General features: G+C 33.5%; 1 protein-coding gene across 1 annotated transcript; it reads right to left on the minus strand.

Moving 5' to 3' along the window:
* Nucleotides 1-10783: 10783 nt before the first annotated feature.
* LOC132064435 (protein NRT1/ PTR FAMILY 4.5-like) lies at nucleotides 10784-14945 on the minus strand. The gene is made up of 6 exons (XM_059457414.1): nucleotides 14826-14945; nucleotides 14655-14742; nucleotides 14340-14557; nucleotides 13428-13847; nucleotides 12699-12823; nucleotides 10784-12192 (listed from the first exon to the last, which is right to left on the minus strand). The coding sequence occupies exons 1-6, from the start codon at nucleotides 14826-14828 to the stop codon at nucleotides 11205-11207; spliced, it is 1842 nt and encodes a 613-aa protein (XP_059313397.1). The 5' UTR covers nucleotides 14829-14945; the 3' UTR covers nucleotides 10784-11204.
* Between the last annotated feature and the right edge of the window lie 1651 nt (nucleotides 14946-16596).

Raw genomic sequence — 16596 nt, forward strand, 5'->3', positions numbered from 1 at the left:
GTTATCTTTATAGTTTTCTGCCCTTCGGTCAGTGGTGGAGCCACATGCATTCGTTGACACCCCTTTGCCAAAAAATTACACTATGTAAATACGTAAAAATAATTTTTTATGTATATATACTATGTGTTGAACCCCCTTAATTTCGTCATATATTTACTTTTTTATATTTTGACACCCCTTAATATAAATCCTAGTTCTGCCACTGCGTTCGGTTATCTGTTACTATCTACTGTCTCTTATTCTTCGTTTATCGTATTAGTTTGCTGCAATTACTGTTACTTTTCTTCATAATGTTTATCTATGGCATTTTGTCAGGCTTTTTTACTTTCGTCAATTCTCATCTGACCCCTTTTTTCATGTATTTTTCTTGAGCCGGGGGTCTTTCGGAAACAACCTATCTACCTCCTAAAGTAGAGGTAAGGTCTTCGTATTTCTACCCTTTCCAGAACTCACTTGTGAAATTATACTGGGTATGTTGTTGTTTTATAGACTACAAAAAATACACTAAAAGCATTCATACTATGATTTAAAATCTTATGTGAAAATAAATATAGATCACCTACTAAACGTTTATCAAGCCAAACACGCCCAACAACAGTACGTGGAAACCAAAGAGCGCGTGTTATCCACTAATCCTACTCTGATAGTTGAAGACAGCTATCTGGGGAAAAATACGCACCTTTGGATTGATGGTCTGATCAAATAATGGCCGTTGATTTAACTGATATTTAATAAAATTGGTCCCATGATGGTGTTTGTCTGTTCTTATTAGTTATTATGGTCAAATAAATGTGCGGTGACCGTGTTCTACGGAGACCGGTGATCGCGCCAAGTTTTTCTGTTTTTCAATTTTCCTCTTCTTTTGTTTTATTAATATATAACTATTAAATAAATTGATTTCCCTTTTTCTGCATGACAATCGGTTGTTATGTTTGATGTAACTACACTAGACAGCAAGGAATAGAAATTTAACTAGTCTCAAATTTTCATGGCAAACTGTATCTATTGTGGGTTGTTATGTTTGATTTTGCTGCATTAATCACTATTTTAGTATTTTGCATGTACGGAACTAATAAAAGCTTAACATGGCTACTTGTCATAGTAAACTTTATTTCAATAAACATATTGGTGTGTATGTATTTCAACTTCAAGTGAAAGATATGCACTCACAATTTTTCAAATTTTACAAAGAAAAATTTCGACTTCAACTAAAAGCCAATTTTTACGTTTCTTCTTCAAAATTTGAAAACTTAATCTAACATACGACTTTCACTATAGTTCAACTTGACATTTTAAAGCCTATATATGCACCGAAAAAGAGAATGCAATAGTCCAGGGGCCCGTTTGGCCATAATAATTATTCACTTTTTGCTGGAATTTTTTTTCACTTTTCTAGGAATCGGCGTTTTACTGAAAATTCCAAACACAATCAAGTGATTAGAATTTGAAAAACAAGAAAAACTTATTTTTCAAAATTTTCACTTTTTTCACAACTAAAACAACTATATTTCAACAAAAAAATACAATTCAAAAAACTATGGCCAAACACAACTCCAACTCCAACTCCAAAATTCCAAAAAAAGTGAAAAAGTTTTTGATTTCTATGGCCAAACGCCTACTAAATTTTATTACATATTAAAAGTGACTTTTATTTCAGTTATATTGTCATTCGTAGTCTTTGCCTTTATCATAATTCCATCTTATGCACGTAGTTAATCTTCAGTTAGTTGGACTTCACAAAATCAATCCAATCTTATACTGGACCAGCAGACCGTATAAGTTAAAGCATTGTAAAATTACGTCAAATTTAGTATAAGTCTACCTAATTGAAGTTACATCTTTTCTTTTTTCAAATGAAACTGTCAAAAGACACAGAATTGGTCACTTTTGTCAATTACTTTAAGAACAAAGAGAGATCCAAAAAATTAGAAAAGATAAAGTGGTAGAAGGAGATTTACGCAAAGGAAATTCTAAAGGGAACATTATGGGCCATAAGACAATTGCTATTATACTTTATAAAATATTTAAAGACAATATAATCAAGGTTGGATTTATAGTTGGAAGCTACTATGAAACCGGACTTATCACTTTGAAAACAAATAGGAGTATCACATGATTTCAAAACCAAATTTATTTCACAGCTTGCAAAGTCATATTACATCATTCCTCAAATTTACATGCAAAATGCTGGTATCGCTTTCATATTCTATAAACTTATGAAAGTTGCAGAAAATTTTGAACTATATTTCAATTAGGTAATCGACTTCATTCTTGTAAGTAGGAAAAAGGAGGGTTGAATTGTTTGGTTTCTCAATCAAATAGAATTTCAAGGAAATTATTGAATTTATCATCAATTCAAGCTTGACTTAGTAAGTAATTTGGGTTATTAATGTTTTTTTTTTTTTTTTTTTTTTTTTTTTTTTTGTAAACCATGTAAAATATTACCATAACAACCAAAAAGCAGAATTACATCCTAATGAGCACCCAACTCAGAACCCCAACTGAGTTACTGAGTATGGGCCTCCAGCATAAGACTAGTTGCACATGTATCTTTTGCATAATTCCTCTACATCTATGAAGTTTCCTATGCAAGTAAGGTAATGTTAATCTATCAACTAGATCCTTCTTAATTTGAGTAGTTATCCTTTTAAACAGCTTTCAATTCCGAGTTCTCCATGTATGATATATCAAGGCTTTCCAGACAACAGCAAAAATATTCTTCTACATCTTCTCCACACTTTCAGAATCACAGAGGCAACAATGCAAATCTTCCACATGAATATGCATCCTAAGCAACCTGCCTTTAGTGAGCAATCTTTCTCTAACAGCCAACCAAGCAATAAATCTATGCTTAGGTTGAGCAACATTGTCACAGAGCAATGCAGCAATATCCATCTTCCTTTGCTCTCCAATAATAGCCAAGTAGCTCTTGGTAATAGAATAGTTTCCACGTGGTGTTAGGCTATATCTTCCAAGTACATACCATGATCTCATTTCATTCTTCAAAGAGTTCAACTTCTCCCAATACCAGCTACAGTCTTGTGGAGGCTTATGATCCCATATGGTTAAATCAGTTTTCATATATCTATATATATATATACCATGTATCCACTTCACCCAACGGGAATCTTTATCCACCACAAGTGTCATAAGAATTTTCCCATAGATGCTAAATTTCAATTCCTGCATCCTTTGATACTCAGGACACCATTGCACTTAGGTAAACAAACATACTCCCAAGATACAAGATTGACTTTCCTTTTCTCCTCATCAACACCCCACAAGAACTCTCTGCATCTCTTATCCACTTCCTTCAAAACACTTTGGGGCAAAATGAACATTGCGGCCCAGAAATTATAAATAGAGAATAATACAACATTAATAACTTGCAACCTTCCGGCATAAGAAAGTTGTTTGGAATACCTATTCTTAATCCTATCAGTGATCTTATCAATCAATACATTGCAGTCCAGTTTGTTCCACTTGTTAGGGAATAGGGGAAGACCAAGGTATTTGATAGGAAATGCACCTTGGAAAAAGCCAATAACCTCTAGCAAGGACTTCCTAGTGCCATCATCTACCCCAGCCATAAAGATACTAGACTTCTCCATATTTGCAATCAAACCAGAAGCTGAGCTAAAATGTTGCAGTGCTTCAACAATTCTTAAAGAAAAACCTTTGTCGCCTTTGCAAAGTATCATAAGGTCATTAGCAAAGACTAAATAAGTTAGTTTCTAGTGCTTACACATAGGGTGGAACTTAAAATCAAGCAAAGCACTCATGTTCTTTAGTATTCTGGACAAATACTCCATCACCAAAACAAATAGTGAAGGGGACATAGGATCCCATGCCTCCACCCCCTCTTGCCAACAAAGAAACCATGACCATCTCCATTCACCTTTACAGTGAAGTAAGGTGATGTCACACAAGTCATTATCAGTTGTAAAAAAGTAGTAGGGTACCCATATCCCATTAGTACTTCCTGTAAGAAGTCCCAACTAACCATATCATACGCCTTTCGCAAATCTATCTTCATTAAACACACGAGGGATGTTTTTCTATTGTAATGTCTCAATAGATCATGACAAATAAGCACATTGTGTACCAGTGACCTGCCTTGTACAAATGCAACTTAATTTTCTGCTACAAGTAGATTAATGGACTCCTTCAGTCTACCACAAATCATCTTTGTGGTAGTGTTATACAATACATTGTAACAAGAGGTGGACCTAAACTGTGCAGCATATTCCGGTTTATCCACCTTAGGAATCAGAGCAATATTAGCAGCATTTAATTGTTTCAAGAGTTTACCATTATGGAAGAACTGTAGGATAGCATCAGTCATAGCCTTCCCCACAATTCCCCATGCAACTTTGAAGAATCCACTACTGTATCTATCAGGCGGGGCTTTTGTTATTATCAATTTGAAAAACTGCATTTTTCACATCCTTAATAGTATAAGGAGCCAACAAAATAGCCTGTTGTATCTCAGTTAGTACTGGTCCCTGTTTAATAAAACTGGAAAACACAGCAATTCTGAAAGTCATTGCTAGCCCCAGAAGTTCCCGATGATACTTGACAAACAAGCTTGCAATAGTATCAGGATTATTCTGTCATACCCCTTGGTCATCCTTCAGTTGTGTAACTGACTGCTTGAGTTTCCTATGTTTGATAACTGAGTAGAAGTACCTAGAGTTGTCATCCCCCAACTTTATCCATGTAGCTTTAGCCCTTCGTTGAAGGAATAATTCTGCTAGGAAGGTGCTCTGCCTGAACTTCAAATACTTCTCTCTTTTTGCTTGCTATAGAATGCTACAATGTGGTCCTCGGCCAAAAACAATTATAATCACTAGCCAAATATATAAAAACTTCTCGGCCAAAAACAATTATAATCACTAGCCAAAAATATAAAAAAAAATGTACACTAATTATGTATAAAATATGTAATTACTAATTATGTATTAAATATGTAATTATACATTAATATACAAAATATATGCATATTTCGGCTATTATTTTGGTGAGCTGACTATGCCGTTTAAAAATTCCAAACATAAGATTAAATATTTAATATGGATTTAAAAGTAGGTGATCCAAAAGTAACCTTCAATTATAAAGTTTGTAAGAAAACTGAAAAGGTACAAAAATAGGACAATCCATCTCAATTTATTTGTTTAATATGAACACCATGCAATAAGATGGCCAGCTAGTGGAACATGTGAAAAAGACGTACACATCTGAGGTCTAAGAGATGGGTGGGTGTTTTCTGTATCTACATTTTGTGACAAATGCTTCTCTCATGGGGTTCCATCTGCTAAAGTTAATCTCATCTAAGACTCCACATTAATTGTCAGAAGCTGATAATCGAAGGAAATTATTTTAATGAAAAAGAGTTGTCTTTTCATTAGAGAAAGAACAATAACAAGTAGAGATCCATACGCAACTCTCTATATCGTGGCCCAAAAATGTCTTCTTCCGAGTTTTCTAATATTTGCATATCCTCCCAAGTATTTATTATTGAGTCTGCGTGATGGATTTGAGTTTGCAACTCTAAAAGTTTAGTACTCCCTCCGTCTCAATTTATATGATACTCTTTCCGTTTTAATCAATCCCAGAAAGAATGACATCTTTTTATATTTAGCTACAATTTAACTCTAAAATTTTCAAGTTACCCTTAATGAAATAATTTCTAGCCACAAAATTTTCCTTGACTTGTTTTAGACAATAAGATTCAAAAGCCTTCTTTTATTTCTTAAATTTCGTGTCCAGTCAAACACTTTCAGATAAATCGTTACGAAGGGAATATGTAATCCTTTTCTGTGTGATAAGTAACGTAGTTTAAGAGCATATATATATAGTTTAGATAAATCGCACTATGAGGGTATAAATGATGGGATGGGTTAGGGATGGAGAGTGGCAATCAACCTGAAATGACAGGTGTTGACTTGTTTTCCCCATTCTCATCGGCAAGGAGATTTTTTTAATTTTTATGAAATTTATTTTTCAAAATATTTTGATCAATTAAATATGAGAAAATTAGAAATTTCCTCCATACCGCACACCCTAAATCACATGAAATTTTCATTTTTTGACATAAATCGGCAAGATACGAAAAGAGACGAGGGAAGTTCATTTTTCCTTCATAGCAATATAGCATCATCTCTTGTTTAATGTGTTGCTAGGGATTTCGAAAATCACGTCCCGTGTGAGACACAGGATAAATTAGAAACACCCTCTTGAATTGAGATTGATTAGGCACGAATACTATAAAATTAATGGGTACATAATGTGTACTTATAACAAAATATATTATATATTGGAAATTTCTCCATATTCGTCTTAGATTTGACGTCGGCACCTTTCTCCCACCAAAAAAAAAAAAAAACTAATTCTATTATAACTATCTTTAGGGGTGTGATGAATATTTTATTCGGGAGTATTCATGCCGACAATTAGAAATGAAAAACTCATGATGAATTAATAGAAGACAAAAAGGCATATGAATTATGAAGGGTCTATTATGGGGTCTGAGGAACTCCCTTAGGTGGCTTGTTCCATAGAGTACGTAATTCATGATTGATAGAATATAAATTCTTTTCCTTTTCCGGGACTAGAGTGCTTACAAAAGTTTAGAACTGCGTACCACCTTTATTCGTATTTCTACTTTCTAGTGACTGACTCCCCTTGATTTTCTTTTATGTGGAAGCTTAATTAACTGTAATTTCTGATAATTTTATGCGAAATATAGGGATAGTCCCCCCTTATTCTAACCTTCTTGATACCTCAGCTTCTTCTTTTAATCAAGATATAAACTTGATACAAGCGACGAGAGTTTCATGAATGTCATCTTCACAATGGTAATTAATAATAGCAAATGACTTATAGCGGGAAAAATTAGAAAAAATGTAATAACATGATGCTCGTGACTCTTTTGACATTTGAATGTAAACATATATGCTACCCGTTCCGACGATTTCTTTTTCTCGTCGGGTTATTAAACCTTTACCTATTGACAACACGTCACAAAAAATAGAGTTAATTCCCTAGATGGTCACTCAAGTTTGGACAATTGTCTATAAATATAATTTTTGTTTCTTTTAGGACATTAAAATCAATCAACTATCCATATTTTCATCAAAATATACTAAACACCTCAAAAGCCTCATTCTCTCCTAGTTGGCATGTCATGTCATTAAAGCTTATTTTCTTACTAAAAAACCTATTTAACTCACCATTTAACCAAACTCACGTCTTATACCCAATCAAACATGACCCGATTAAAGTATTTTAATATATAGATTAAGTTTTAAAATCAAAATTTAAATTTTAAGAAATTTAATTTGAGTTACTTTAGGGATTTAGTTTAATATATTGCTAGATATTAACATGACAAGTTGGAATATCTATATCTTAGCATGAAATAGACTAAGAATATATTATATTTCATATAAGACTAGTAAAATAATAGTTCAAAATAAAATATAAGCGTAATAATATAATATTTTAAAATAAATATTATAGTAATGAAAATTTTATACCTTCTGCATGAGAAATAAATAAAAAAAAAACATAATGGTATGGCAATGAAAATATTAAAAATTACACACCGTATATTAGGATACATAACTCAAAAGACAAAGAAAAATTAGATTAAAATTAGGTTTTGTATAAATGCTGCAGTTCATTCTTTTGAGTTTTGATAGTTAATCTAGTCAATTTACGGTGTAAGATAAATACTGATCTATTTTTTCTATAAGGGTTAAATATAGATTAAGAAATATTAGAAAATTAACAAATTCAAAAGAGAAAAAGGAAATAGAAAAAAAGAACAACATTTAAATTGAGACCAAAAGGGTAATTTCAAATATCTTAAGGTCGTTAGCAACTCATTATTTAATGTCGACTATTAACCATCAAAATAAGTATTTTCAAGAATCACTAGATGATATTGGTGTCGCGTAAAATGATGAAATAGCAAATCCGTCAACTTGAAGTTAGAAATGCGGAGAAGTATGATTTTTTAAAACTTAAACTTATATGCCCCTTTTTAAATCGGGTCATGTTTGATCGGGTAAGACAAGGATTTGGTCAAATGGATTTGATGAATTAAATAGGTTTGTAATTTAAAAATATGAGATTTAATATATGGGATGCCAACTAGGAAAGAAGGAAGGTTTTGAGGTACTTAGTTTATTTTGAGAAAATAGAATTAGTTGAGTGACTTTGTTGTCCCAAAAAAAAAAAAAAAAAGGTGATATTTGTAGGCAATTGCCCAAACTTAGGTGACTATCTAGGGAATTAACTCCAAAAAATGATTAAAAGATGCCTTATTGGAAACAAGAGGAAAGACTATCCTAATAACCGCTATCCTAAGGAAATTAGGCAGCTGAGATTTCGAAATCAAAGATGCAGAATTAGCAAACAACAGCTGTTGCATTAAATGCTAATCAACATGTGATCAACCATGAAAATGGATCAATGACACCAACAAATGAACATGATTTGATTTATCAGGTATCCTTAAATGTGGTGGTTGATCACATGAAATTTGGGATAGAATTAATTAAAAGATGGAGAAGCCTCAAGTCTCATCACATAAAGTGTTAATTAAATAGTGGGGAACACGCGTGAGGTTTTGGTCCCAGACATCACATGTACAATTGCACCTCAGTCGCTCGTCAGGAAGAGTTTATGTTTGAACTTTTAGGTGTGCTAGTTTCTTGTTCACTTCAAGATTATTTTGTATCTTCCTAATTAGTAATTTATTTTAATTTCAAGGCGTGCTACAGATGCGGATGGAGTATACGAACAATGCGTTCAACTAATCCAAGTTTTTAACAGAGTATATAGTGTTATATAATTTTAAAAGTCCAATGGGTTTAGTGACAAGCATTTAAAACTTAAATTCGTGGAATTTACATTATCAATCCACCTCTTTGTTCAATTTCCATGTACAATTCAAGCATTAATTATATGTTCGGTTGTCGGTGCTTACGTTCTTTATGCACTGTTGCAGGGCTTTAGGTAGGAGTTTACGGCCAAAACATATTGTTGATGTTATATGGAAGTGGCTGAGGTAATGAGTACGCTATATTCTTAAAGTTAGAAAGATCATTTATTGATTTACTTTCAAATGTGCTGTGTATCACTTTCTGTCACAATCTCTATAACCTTGGCCGAAATAAATAAGAAGAAAAAAAATATCTAATATACGAATATCTAGTTAGTATATGAATATAGTTCAAGTTGAAACAACTGCTATATATATATAGAGAGAGAGAAGAGCTTTATTATATGTCTCACACGACTGATATTAGTTGTGTGATACGTTTTTGTTGTCTCACAAATTGGTGGACCCAAATCTACACTTTTAGGTTCACAAACTTCTGGTCCACTAATTTGTGAGACAAAAAAGAAGCTTCACACAACCAGTGTCAGTTGTGTGAGATATAAAATAAAAAAATTCATACATTGGATAGTTTTCGGGATAATGTATACGATGTCTTAGATCAATGTTTTAACTCAGCACGGTGAAGTCTATGCAAGTAAGAAATTTGATGATCTCAGTAATAGGATTTTACTGGCCTAATTCAAGTTCCTTTTAGGCGTCCAAAACTCAAACTAACCATTCCTAATAACCATGTATCGTACGAAGAATTTTTAATTATGGGGAACTTAAGAGAGTTATACATTACACATTTTTTTGTTTTAACGGTTCCCTAATAATTAATTTAGCTCTTTGGCAACGTCTTCACAATTTGGTTTGTTATGTTTCTCATCCTGATCGCTGATGACCGTACCTGGCTATTTTAGTGCTTAATTGTAAGAACTTAGACAAATCACCAGCCCCTAATAATTTTAAACCTCTGTTCTTTTTTATAAGCTTTTCCAGGTAGGTGCAAACATGTAATTGTGGGATTCTTGCGGTGAATTATATATGGTGCGTACTACATTAATGACCTTGTTTGGTTTTCAGCAGAAAGTGAATAAATAAATGACGACTCGCTGTTTTTGTCGTGCAGGGATTTTGTTTCAAATTTGCAAAGGGAATTGATTCTCTAATCTTGGGGAACTATCACGTGAAATGTTTACTTCATTTAACATTTCCATAAACTCTTTCTTTGTTTAGTCCTTAATTACTTTAATCGTAGTATTATTCATTTAGCTGGTTCTACGCTATTTTCCAGACAGTTGTACTTGACATAATTACACTATGTTTAAACTGCAAAACAACCCCTTCCCCCAGACAGACCGAATCTTGACATGTGAAATTAATTAATATATTACATGAATACTTGTATAATCTTTGAAAAAGTTTTTTCCCCTAAAAGAAAATGGGTTCTTAATTCAACTTTTTTTGCTCTATATTTAGTGGGCTCGGTCTTATTGACTTGCTCTTGCTGGGCTAAATGGAGGCCCATTAAAGTGTAGCAAACATAAAAAAGCTACACAGTAATGCCAGAAAGTCTTGTTTAGATGCTAACACATAACAACATCTAATACCTAATGATCAAATTGAGAGGTCTGAACACGTGTTAATTGTTGTCACTGGGAGATGAAAACATGGACAATGGAGTAAAACGTCAACCATTACAGTCCACATAAATATTTTTGGGCCTACTCTTACCCTGTTTAACAGTCATACATCTCGAAATCCGTTTGACTCATGATATAATGGACAAATAACTCTGATCAGATGTTTTTGTCTTCTTTCACAGAACTTTCAATATCAAACGTCGATACAGCTTGCAGTTCATGACTTCTATCGCACATACATTTGTAGGATAATAACTCTATTAACCGGCTATCTTCGTCTCAACTGTAACTATTTTTTTGTAGAATAAACAAGAATGGAAAATCAAGAGATGAAACATTCTTTAATCTACACTTTCAGCTTTGTAATTTTATTACATAAAACGTACATCATGGTAAATTTTCTCAATCGTGTAGGCATGAAATTACGAAGGTAAACAGTAAACACTAGTCAGAAAACTTAATACAAAAAATCATGTAGAGGCCTGAAAATACACCAAATCAGACTTAAAAATGATTCCCAAAAAAAAAAAAAAAAACACACACATTATGATTAAGAACCCATACGAGTAGCAACCAATTTTGTCGTGTGACTGATGAATATACGATTTGTTTTATTCTAGTTAATTTTTCTTTTTAATATCTCCTATGCATATTCAGTCAACAATGCTTCAGCTTTGTTCATTTACTTTAGGCACTGCTGATGTATTTTCATTGGCTTCCTCAGTTGGCCCATTGGATGATTCTTCAATTTTAGACATTCTTGATGCACTGTCACTGGGCTTCAGCAATGGCACCCTACTCACAGAGACTGATCTGGACAAGCTGATGGAATCACCTATATTGGGCTTGGGCTCCGCAATCTCATCTGTTTTGTACTTGTACCAAGAGGCCCAATAAAGGTAGTTCAGAAAGTTGAGCCCACTAAGAATTGCCAAGAACCAATAGAAGAGATGCAAATTATTCTGGTCCAAGTCTAAGCCCACCAACCATCCTTTCTTGCTTGGTGCTCTTCTTTTAGTGATTGAATTGATAATGTCTACAAGTACACTACTCAAGAAATAGCCCAAAGAGATTGAAATCCATGTAAATGAAGTGGATAAAGACCTCATTCCAGCAGGTGCTTCCTTGTAGAAAAATTCAAGTAAGCCCACTAAGGTAAACATGTCAGCTATTCCAAAAATAGCATATTGAAATCCTAGCCAAGCTAAATGAATAGGCTTCAATGGATCTTTCAATGAATGGTGTTTCCTTTTGATCTCAACTAGGGCAGCCACAGCCATGGACACGATCGAGAGGACTAGCCCGACACCAACGCGTTGGAGTTGAGTGATCCCCGAGGGATGTTTGGTGATTTTTCGTGCAAAGGGGACGAAGAAAAAGTCATAAATTGGGATGAGAATACACATGAAGATTAGTGGGATCGCGGGTACTGAGGGTGCTGGTACCTCGAACTTTTTTATGAGACGATTCATTCGATAGCCTTGTGCAACGGAGAATGTTTGGAGTTGGGCCATACATGTGTTCATTATTATGGTACTAGCAATGATAGGTAACATTCTTGCTAGGACTTTCACTTCTTCAACTTGGGTCACAGTGCAAACTGTCCATGGTGTGGGCTCAACTGTTTTAGGATGGATTGCAGCTTTGTCTAAGAACCTGCTTCACAATATAGCAAGTTAGCAACAGTTTATATACGTACACACATTCATAAACAAAAGTTCGAAAGACATTATATATATTGGTTACTTGGTATTACCATTTACCAGGGTGTTCTAGAGGATAATTAATGACTTGGAACTTTCATCTTATCTAATTAGAATGTTAACGAAAATAAAAAGAAAAATATGAACTGTCACAAACAAAAAAGGAAAAAGAAAAACGAACGCATAATTGGAAGATCTAGTGTAGTAACTTTTTCAAAAATGCAAACTTTGCTTCATGGAAGAAATTAATTACTACATATCTTTTTAGAGGTGCACCTAAAAAGCATTATTGCAGTGGGTTCCCTTTCTCATCTTCCCTCTTGCTTTTATTTAAACCAAGTGGGATTTTATTTATACCATAAATTGTAGACGAATTAATTAGCAATAAATAAGAAAACACTTGCAAGAATGAAAATGCTGTCTTTTCTAAGTATTCATCAGAGAATTAAGTAACATCACCTGAATTGTTTTGTATTGGCAAGTTTTGGCTGTGATGAGTCTGATTCTTTCTCATTAATCTCATACAACTCGTCTCTGTTTTCTGGTATTTTCAGCTTTCGATTATTGATTGCCACAAAGATAACCTGAAAAAAGAAACCTGAATTTTGCTTAAAAGTACAAACTGTTTCTTTTTCTTTTCTGTTTCATTTTACATACATTAATTAGATAATTATTTACAACTCAATTTATAATGACAGACAAACTTCAATATCCATCTACTGTAGGCGACATAATTAGTTGCGTATAAAAGAATATATTTCAAATAATCGTTCTTAATTTATTTATTTTGTTTTGTTTTTTGTTTTAGCCGTGAAATCTACTCGCTTGACAAATTTGAATTTGAGCCGCAGGGGTGAAGCTATAGTTCCGTTTATGGTTTCGGCATAATTCAATAACTTTAGTTCAAACTCAAACCCTGTATTTGTATTAAAAATCCACTAATATGTATAAATAATTTATTCAAAATCCAATAAGCTGTATTATTTAGAATCTAGAGCCCATAATTCAAATTCTTAATACTGCATATAGGCCTAGTAAGGAGAGTTAGCACTCCTTAGTCCTTACCAAGAGGAATTCTCTATCGTAGGGCTTGATTCTGAAATTTTTGATTAAGAATGAAGTGATATAAATTTGTCAAACTTTATTTTAAATTGCATAAACACAAAGAAGAAGAGGAGAATATTAAACCTGGAAAATTCTAGTGAGTGGGCTGCCAGCAGGAACTTGAAGGCGAAAGAAAGGCTTTCCAAAGGCAAAGACAATGAAACCAAGCGTGGCACCAACCAAACTTATAAGAAAACCTTTCCACCAAGCTTTAACAGTGCTAACATATACGACAAATGTCACTCCAAATGCTCCACCAATCACAGAACTAAGCAACACCAAATTGAAGTATCTTCCAAGAGCCTTAGCTTCCTTTGGATCCTTCTGATCAAATTGGTCAGCACCCAATGCTGGCAAAGCTCCCTTAACTCCACCACTCCCCAATGCAAAGCAACAAAGTGATGCATAGAAGAATATAGCTTTCCCTCCTGATATGCAGTTTGGTTCCAAACATACTGGTTGTAAGCTCTTATAATGAGCTTGAATTGTTATCAAGGCAAATGCCTGCAGTAATCATCATCACCATAAAGTATTATAGTCAATTTAGAGTCTTCTCGGTGTTTGATACAACAAAAGTCATTTTTCATAAAAAGAATTTTTTTTTTCTAGTGTTTGACTGATGAGTGAAACTAATTTTCAAAATTTATATATATTGAAGATTAATACTAATAAATTAGCAAATTGGGTACTCCTATTATTTTTATGAGATATTTAAGTATCACAGATTGATAATGTCTAACAGTTGGTTGAAGCAAGTAATACAAAATCAAGAGTTACGATAGTTGTAAGCAAAATATTTTTGCCCATAAGGAAGGGAAGCATTTTTCCTCTTTATTTGATAACGTTTTTTGATAACCAAACACCAAAAAATTATGACTAGCTTCCTCATAAAATATTCTAATTTACTGAAAAAATGACATTTTTCACATGTCATAACATAATAGTTTTGTCTTCTTAAAGAATGTGGATACAGATGCTAATTGATATTTAACTTACGAGAAGTTCGAAGGGTCCAAAAATTAGGACAGTGTGGTATCTGTTGATGTAAGTATCAGAAATGAAGCCACCAAGAATGGAGAGCAAGAAGGTTGAGCCCATCAAGTTGGTGAGAGTATTTGCTGAGCCAGTGAGGTCAAAACCCATCACAAAACTGAAATACAACCCAAAACTCACCATGATTGCAATAAACCCCATGTTTTCTAATCCCATCAAACCTACAGAAAAATTGACAAATATTCAAATAAATCCAGCTTACACACGTTATTAACAAGTTACGTTCTTATACATAGCTATAACTGGAATTTTTCTTACCGTAGATGAAGGAGGTAGCTCTAAATCCACCTTTTCCTTTACTTTTGCTTGAAGTCACAGAATTATACTCTCTGCTTTTACCCTCCTCCTAATAGCACACAAAACAAATTAATTAGAAACAACAAAACTAATTGGCAGTAATTTAGTGGTTTTTTTTTTACTTTAACTTACCATGGCTGCGGAGAGTTGAGAGGATTGGCAATAAAGACCAAAGTAATTTCTAAGACTTTGGTCTGATAGACGAAGATTTAGAACTATATATAATGCGAAGAATATAAAGTAGCAAAAGGGTTAGAGTGGAAACGTTGCATGTAACGTTCATGGCATAAAATTTATCGCTTTCTTGTTGTGAGAGCTGGGCGTACGTCACTTTCTTTCACTTTGTCCTTGTTTCACCCAAAATGTTCATGATTAAGATGTAGCTGGCACCTAATTAAGTTGGGAATTATAACTTCACACAAACGACACAATGGCCATTAATACATTTTATAATATATGTGTTTTGGGGGCAATTTACTAAAGTATAACTTATTTTAGTACTTAAACTTATAATTCCCTCATTTTAGCCAAACACTTCTTGTTTTCTCAGTTGAAATGTATCTTTTTCTTTCTTTTTTTGGGTGTGATTTAGGGGTTGGCTTATGGTTACCAAAAATTTGGGGCTACATTTCTTTTGTTTCTTTAGCCAATTGCATGACGAACAAATAAATTGTTGAATAGATTTGAAGACTCATTGCTCACTTTTTCTTTTCTGGTTCAAAGAATATTAATATGCACCATTACAATTAGCGGAGCAAATCAGTCTGTGCTGTAAGCACTTTATTTACAAAAACCAGCATCACAAGAACCATAGGTACAAAAACCAGCATATATATCTAATCTACATGGAGTTTAAGTTTGGTGCATTGTCAGTGCAGTGGCGGATCCAGAATTAAAAGTTAATGAGTGCTCGTCTACATTTAGGGTATATCTAGTACGAGTCACAAAATCATAGTAGAGAGTTATATTTTGAATTAATTTGGTCTATTTTATTCAATAACTTTTCCCCTCTTCTGTTCCATTTCTAGGTAAGTTTAAACTAGCCTGGATCTTATTTCAAAATATGACTAACAATATTTTTATTAAATAGTAGTAAAGTAGTTCGAGTATTTTAATCAAATAAAAAAATAAAGGTTTGAAAATTATCTTAAGAACAAAATTGGCATAACTATTATGGATGAAAGAATCTTGAGGTACTAAACTGCAACCTACTTCCACAACAATTATCTAATAAGTTTGATGATACAAATTGATTTTGCTCTTATTCTTGGGTAAAAGTAACTAGTAAAGGAGCGAAAAAAAGAAAGAGAAAGATAATCTAATTTGGCCAAATTCAACCTAAACTAGGCAAAAGTAGAAGAGCTACGCAAAAATAGGGAGGAAAGGGGCAAAGAAGGAGTAATGTGGAAGATGGTAAAATTTATAGTCTATAGAAAATGGAAAATTGAGGAAAAGTTCAATGGTTTTAAACGAGAGTGTAGCAATAAGAAAGGAAAGGAAAAGATTGAATATTATCGCCCCACTTGTCAGATCACATGGACTAAAAGTAAAAGAGGTGGAAAAAACTAAAATGATGTTGCCCCAAGCCTCCAAGTGGGAATCGAACCCTTGACCTTGAGAAGGTAAAACTAGCTCTAGACCAAAGCACCCAACGCTTATCTCTTCCAGTGGGTGCTAATGTATACGTTATATTAGCTTAAGGATTTTCTGCATAATTATTGGAGTTTCCCCGAAGTCGGGGGGTTGCATCAGAAGTAAATTGGGTATCATTTTACCACTACGGGAAAAGGGTCAATATTCCCAACCTTTTTGAAATTTTTTCACTTGCCTCGTTAAAATTGGTAAAGCCCACTTTTTTTTTTTTTTCCATATCCTTCTTATTAACTGCCCCCCGGGTCCCCTC

This window comes from Lycium ferocissimum, chromosome 7, assembly GCF_029784015.1.
Source record: "Lycium ferocissimum isolate CSIRO_LF1 chromosome 7, AGI_CSIRO_Lferr_CH_V1, whole genome shotgun sequence".
Classification (NCBI taxonomy): Eukaryota; Viridiplantae; Streptophyta; class Magnoliopsida; order Solanales; family Solanaceae; genus Lycium; species Lycium ferocissimum.

Bases quoted from the DNA above. Each gene is read 5' to 3' on its own strand.
- LOC132064435 (XM_059457414.1), bottom strand. The intron at 14,558-14,654 runs GTAAGAAAAATT...ATTTTTCTGTAG, and splicing joins AGCTACCTCCTTCATCTACG to GTTTGATGGGATTAGAAAAC. The intron at 13,848-14,339 runs GTAAGTTAAATA...TGATTACTGCAG, and splicing joins TTGGACCCTTCGAACTTCTC to GCATTTGCCTTGATAACAAT.